Source organism: Sinocyclocheilus anshuiensis, unplaced genomic scaffold (genome assembly GCF_001515605.1).
Source record: "Sinocyclocheilus anshuiensis isolate Anshui unplaced genomic scaffold, SAMN03320099.WGS_v1.1 scaffold267, whole genome shotgun sequence".
NCBI lineage: Eukaryota > Metazoa > Chordata > Actinopteri > Cypriniformes > Cyprinidae > Sinocyclocheilus > Sinocyclocheilus anshuiensis.
In genome coordinates this window covers 4,090,716-4,097,695 of record NW_015552637.1, presented here as the reverse complement: position 1 = coordinate 4,097,695, position 6,980 = coordinate 4,090,716, and the positions used below count along the sequence as shown (strand labels likewise).

At 36.1% G+C, this 6,980-nt stretch overlaps 1 protein-coding gene across 1 annotated transcript in view; it reads right to left on the bottom strand.

The window, feature by feature from the left end:
- Window positions 1-619: 619 nt before the first annotated feature.
- LOC107666750 (PHD finger protein 1-like) overlaps window positions 620-6,980 on the bottom strand; it is an 8,349-nt gene continuing 1,988 nt past the window's right edge. Inside the window, exons 4-13 of the mRNA XM_016458182.1 lie at window positions 5,884-5,970; window positions 5,666-5,760; window positions 5,095-5,243; window positions 3,623-3,718; window positions 3,466-3,534; window positions 3,247-3,370; window positions 2,246-2,313; window positions 1,736-1,867; window positions 1,109-1,187; window positions 620-631 (exon numbers count right to left, since the gene is read on the bottom strand). Coding sequence (XP_016313668.1) covers window positions 620-631; window positions 1,109-1,187; window positions 1,736-1,867; window positions 2,246-2,313; window positions 3,247-3,370; window positions 3,466-3,534; window positions 3,623-3,718; window positions 5,095-5,243; window positions 5,666-5,760; window positions 5,884-5,970 — 911 coding nt within the window. The remainder of the gene's footprint in view (window positions 632-1,108; window positions 1,188-1,735; window positions 1,868-2,245; window positions 2,314-3,246; window positions 3,371-3,465; window positions 3,535-3,622; window positions 3,719-5,094; window positions 5,244-5,665; window positions 5,761-5,883; window positions 5,971-6,980) is intronic.

Below are 6,980 nucleotides of genomic sequence, written 5' to 3'. Positions count from 1 at the left end.
GTAAAAATCGACGCGTTTCAGAAAGGCGGGGCATAGAGGAGAAACAATAATGAACAGTATGTGGAAAATAATGTGTTTTTTTAACCTTAAACCACATAAACACATTTCATTACACCAAATACACAAAATAATGTTCTTTTTAGCAACATCATATGACCCCTTTAAGTTAATTGACAACGAATTGTGACTCCCGGGAAAAACGGGACGTCTGGTCACCTTATCCCTACCCCTTCGGGTGCTGAGGCCATTGTTTCAGATCGCTAGTTCCCGTTTTGGTAGCCTATCCATCCACTGCGGCTGCCATACTGAGACTAGATATGCAAACGCCCCTTATCCGATTGCAATCCAATGACAGGGACACACATTTTGAAGGACAAGACAGTAGCCTATAGGATGTATTTTGAATGTCCGGTAGTCCTCAAATAACATTATAGTCCCATCTCGTCTCGTTAACGAAGACGAGGCATAAATTTCGTCATAGTTTTTATCATCAGATATTAGTTTTAGCTCGTCAACGTCTTGTCTTAGTCACAGAAAAAATGTTCGTTAATGAATATTTTTCGTCGTCGTCTTCGTTGACGAAATTAACACTGGGTGCGACCGCACCAGTTGCACCCCCCTAAGGACCACCCTGTAGCGAATCACAACACACTGGGTCAGCTAACCAATCTGAGCCCATCTCGTATTTCTGAGGGAAGGGCTTCATAAAAACAGGAAATAATCGGAGCGTTCAAAGGAGAAGAGACAGACCGGTGTAAAATAAAGGTAAATTATGTGAACAATAATGAGTTTTTTTTTTTAAACGAAGCATTAACACATGTTAGACTGCACCCCATAAACACAATCAAGCCTAGAAAAAAAACAATCAACCACCCCTTTAAGTTTTTTAGAATAACAAACCCTTCACTAAATGGGCGTATGCATTCGTTGACTTGCAAGGGTAGACAGACCTTGTTGTCTCAGTGCATGTTGCAAAAATAAGTCAAATGAATATGAGGAGAAAAACAAACCCAAAAGGTAACGCTGGGTGTCTCATTACTGATGCAGAGGGGGCTTGGCCTCTGCCAGCCATATTTTGATTGCTGCTGTTAAAGGCAAACGCACTGACCTGTGTCTCAGTGACCCGGCGCTTTAATTTACGGGCCTCCGGACCCACCGCTCTCCGCTGGCAGGGCAGTGACATGGGGCTGGAGAGAAGACAATAAATGACTTCAACATGAAACCATTTCAATTTATTTGAAATTGAATTAAAAGTAAAACGACAAAAAAGCAAATGCAAAACAATTACACAAACTGAATGTAAAATATTTTCCTTAAGACGGATGAGGAAAACAAATCTCAAAATGTTGAGATATTTTATGTAACTCTGAATCTTGTTCAAGTCAATTTTAATTTCTTTGAAGTTACTTCTACCTTGTGTTAAGTCAACATAAAATAAATACAGACCATATGTAGTTTTTATTCATAATATTTCTTTTAAAAAGTCTTCATAATCTTTTAGCTAAAATCTTAAACCTTTTGTTTTTGGCTCATGTCATAAATCCCTTTTCTCAATTTATCAACAAGTGTTCATTTTGGTACTGTATGTGACATTCACTTTTCACAATCCATTAAAATGTCAATAAATCCCTTTTTACTGTTTTACTCAGAAATGCATCAGTTAAACAATTAAACTAGTTTGCAAACTGCATTTAATGTTGCTATCAAAAGATCTTGGTGTGCTCCTGTCTCTGACCTTCTCCTGTGGGTGATGTTGATTGGCTGTTCGGCGATGAAAGGTGATTGGTCCGATGACAGAGGGGGAGGAGCCCGAACTTGAAGACCGAAGAGACACTTCTTCTTCTTTATTTCCTTCCCCGAAACAAACCTTTACGACAGAGCAAAATCAGATTGGATTGTTATTCAGCAGCTGTTCTTCAGGGCTCGCTGACAGATTTTTATTTGTTCCTGGGCGTCTCACACTTGCCAACTAAAACATTTGATTTAGTTACTTAAGTGCTAGCGCATGAGTGGCATCAACCGCAAACCTTGACAGAAAGAAAATGGAAATGGACTTTAAATTATTTATTTTGAAAGACAGACCCACCTTCAGCTATCAAAATACTATTTGCAGAGTCACTTAGAATGTAAAGCAATTACAGTAATGGTTTTGCAGATATTATTGCAAATATGTGATATATCCCTATTGGCTGCCACATGGAAATCAAGCAGAACGGCAGTTTTCAGAGCATAATCCGTGTCTCACCTGTCTTTGTGGGAATTTAAAGCATTGAGCAGGTTTTGGCAACGGTCTTGCCTCGGTGTGTCTGACAGCTGAGAGACCAAAATATAGAAAATATAATGAAAGGCAGCATGTAACAAATGCATTTGAAAGGTAAGAGCTCAGATTGACCACAAACTGCAAGAGAGAGTATTCAAAACTACACTCAGGAATACATTCAAGTCAACATGAAATCAAAATTGATCCTATTTACTTCCTTAAAACCTTATGAAACAGCTCTGCCAGTGCAGTTTTCTTTCCTGTGTTGATGCATTTCTTATTGAAAAGATAGGGATGTATTGAAGTGCTTAATTTTAGTCAATATCCTTCGCGTCAAAGCCATGAATCATGATGTGCTGCTTACTATGGTTAATCAGAGGCAGGCGGCATTTATCATTTATGGAGAGTAAAAATACGTCTTTACAGAAAATATTTTATTGGACAAAAATTTTTTGTATTTTTATATTTTATTTATTTTTAAATTATAATTTTACAATTATTTTTGTCCAGTAAAACAATTATTATTAATATTTTTATTTTTTTAAATATATTTCATATTTTCAGTTTTCATTTTAACTTATTGAGGTTTTAGTCATTTTGTTATGTGATTCATTTATATATATATATATATATATATATGTGTGTGTGTGTGTGTGTGTGTGTGTGTTTATTTATTTATATATATATCAATATATATCAAAAATTATAATCGAAAATGTATATATTATCAAGACTTTTTTTTTTAAAACAACATGAATAAATACATTGTTTTAGGAAATGTGGACAAGATTTATTTCATGTCCACATTTCCTATGAGTGTGTGTGTGTGTGTGTGTGTGTGTGTATGTGTACACACACAACCATTTTCTGGAAGATATCCTGTTTCATTCATAAATATGCCAGGTAAAAGTAAAATGGGTTGCATTTGATGTTTCATGTTGACTTTAAATTGAGCTGTGTCTGTGTTATTGACTATATTTTCCTACCGTGCCAAGAAGCAAAGATTCCCAATTTTCATTTGCAAAAGACATGAGTTCATGATCGAAATCAAAATACTTCCTCTTGCAGCACAGGGAGAGGTGATACAGCACCAAATGGGCCAAATCTACCCTGCAATCCAACAGAATGAGGATCATCAGAAACTACATTCAGCTCTTCAGATCAGTTCTGCAGTCCTGCAAACAGAACAGAAGCAGCGCTCTTACCAGGTCATTGGAAGCCTCTGGATGGTCTCTGGACCATTTGTGCACACTGAGCACTGGAACTGATAAAAGCTGAAAGGTGAAGAGGAGACACAGATGAAAAGGTTTAGACAGAATTAGCTTAGCAACAGCATGTGCTTAACAACGGCATCAGCCTCACCGGTCTCCATAGAGAAGAGGTTTGGTCAGGCACTGAGTGCAAGCTTCATGAAACCACTGCCCACAACTCCCACACTGCAACATCTTCAGATTCCACCTGACAAAAACAACATGCTTTAATTTAGACACACTTACTCCTGAAAAAACATCACTCTCAACTAAAATGAAAGCATAATTGCTGCAATTGCTAGTTGTGTGATTCCACTTTAAAGTATCTATTTAATACATTTTCTGCATATACAGTACAGTGCAGCCAGGAAATATTTAGGCACTTAAAACACACTTAAAATGTCTGAATGTCATTGCATTAGATGCCAAAATATCAAATTAGCATCTGCAAACAAATCACGCTACAGATTTTTCTCAGCATTTTTGGAAATAATTTTGCCTAATGTCTTTTAAATAGTATTTCTGTGATTTTTATGGATGTAGGAAGCAGGATTGTTAAAATTAACTAAAACTATTAACACTAAAAAATGAATTAAAAAAACTATATAGACATTAAAATAAATGAATAAATAAAAGTGACAAGAACACTTAACAAAATGATTAAAACTTTAACTGACATTAAAATTAAAACGGATCATATAAAATAACAACTAATTCAAAATATTAAAGTATAGTTCACCCAAAATTTAACCTTTGCAGAAAACTTGCTCGCTCTCAGGCTATCCAAGATGTAGATGAGTTTGTTTCATCATCAGAACAGATTTGGAGAAATTAAGCATCACTTGCTCACCAATGGATCCTCTGCAGTGAATGGGTGCCGTCAGAATGAGAGTCCAAACAGTTTATATCACAATAATCCACAAGTAATCCACACCACTCCAGTCCATTAATTAATGCATTGTGAAGTGAAAAGCAGCTGTGAGTTTGTAAGAAACAAATCCATCATTAAAGTACTTTAACTTTAAACCACTGATTCTGGCTAATAAATAATAAAGAGTCCATAATAATGCTTCCTCTAGCAAAAGAAAGTCCATTCGCTGCTGTCCTCTCACATCAAAAAATATTTGTTTAGAGCTGTTTTAGACTGTACGTATGTGCATATTTCTCTCCTGATTCAGACTTTTTCACGAAAGAAACCAATATTATGGATATAAGACTCGTATTTTAGCCAGGAAGCAATGGTTTGAAGTTAAAAACATCTTAATGACAGATATTTTTCTTGTAAATGCACAGCTTTTCACTTCACGAAACATTAACTGATGGACTGAAATGGTGCGGATTACTTGTGGATTATTGTGATGTTTTTGATCAGTCTCATTCTGACGGCACCCATTCACTGCAATGCTAAATTTCTCCAAATCAGTTCTGATGAACAAACAAACTACAACTTGAACTAAAATGCTGCATACTGCATGCATCAGTAGACCCAAGCAGCACATCCCGCACATTGTACAATCGCAGTACTCTAATATTCCATTCTAAACATTTCCATAGTCATGTGAGAATGATACAAGTTGGACTCACTCTCCTGGTCCAGCACAATAGCAGTAACACTGCTGCTGGTTGGTCAAGTGCTGCGGGTCCCAGTCTAAAGATGACAGCTGATAGGGCAGCCGCACTTTCATGATCTGCATGAGCCGTGCGAAGCGTCCTCTTTTTAACGCTCCCCCTCTCTAGGACAGAACACAGCTTGTCATTCCAATGTATCCCACCTTTCCTGTCATGTAAGCACATTTAACAGCGATTTCATCTGAAGATTGAATTTGGAGAAGACACGCTGAAGGAAGTCATTAATATTTCCTGCTGGGGCGGGGGTCGGTGAATATGATTTTATCTTCAAATCAGCATGTAAGGCCTGTGAAACGAGCGCGCTGACAGACGGATTAAAGCACAGGCCCATTTAACGCAGCTCTACCACCGCCATCACCTGCAGAGTGCTGCAATGTAATAAATACGCAGTCAAGTGCAGTAAGCCATGGATACCCTTTACATCTCAGAGCAAGATTAAAGCTTGTGTGTGATTTGAAATAGACCTTGAATGACAACGCTGTCCATGGTTCTAAATATTCATTTCAGGATTGAGGCGAGTTACAACCTTTGTTGCGACTGCGAAGACACATTGGCGACATATCCAGCTGTTGGGGTCAACTTCAGGTTCAATGAGCGGCGTGTGGCACTCTGGATGATAACCTGGGGAAACAATGGATCGAGAACAAAAAATGCAACATGAGTAACGCATTACTTGATACACAAAAACTAAAAGAACTATAAGACCAATAGAAGAAATCGAAACTGTTTCATTTGTCATATTACCGTGGCGACATTTGAGGCAGTTTACGAGAGGTTCTTTAAGAGGCGGAGCATCACAGATACAGCACAGCTCCTCTCCACCTGAAGAGACTGACCACAAGAAACAAATCATTTACTGTACAGACAACAACTACGTTTCAATATCTAGTATACATCAACATTTTGTTTTGATATTTACTTTAGATTAACAATTTACTTTAGATTAATAATTAATAAAAAATACATTCATGTATTACATAGTTTCTCATTTTCAGCTAATGAAATATTTTTTTAAAACAAATACGATTTAATGTAAAAGTGATGTGTGCCTTTTTTTTTAGATGTTAAAAAAGCATCCAAAAAAAAGAAAATTGCAGATTGTGTTGTTTAACATATATGTCATGTTTATATTGTAATTTTAAAATCTGCTAAAAAAAAGAAGAAGAAGAAGAGCATCCCAACCAGCCTGAGACAGTAACTCAACCAACTATGTGAGTTTGGGGCGGGACTATGTTTGGTTGACCAATGGCAGCGTGGTGTTAAGAAAACATGCTTAAAAACAGTTAATTTATTTATTTATTGAATTATTCTTGCAATTCCATTTGCAACAGATAGAAACTTTTTTTTTTCAGAATAAATTTATAGTGACAAAATAGTAAATAATTAACTTCAATAAATAACTTCAGTTAGTAGCTTTTATTCATATTTTGTAAATTGCTCCTAATTCTTTAGGGAATCATTCTGGTGTTATATCTAGAGTTTAATATAATATAACCTGTCTAGAACATGTCTTGGTCATATTTAACCCTAAACAAAAAGAAAATGTAAAGAAAAATTATATTAAAGAGAACTATTAAAAAAGAAGCCTGTTTTATCTTTTTCAACTAATTTTTTAGCAAAAGCTCATTACTGTAATCTAAAAATAAATCTCATTCTCATTACTACACTCTAAAAAATGCTGGGTTGTTTCAACCCAACTTTGGGTCAAATATGGACTAACCCAACTTTTGGGTAAAAAATTTAATGTAAAAATGTAACCCAACGGTTGGGTTAGTCCATATTTGACCCAAAGTTGGGTTGAAACAACCCAGCATTTTTTAGAGTGTATAATGCAAAATAAA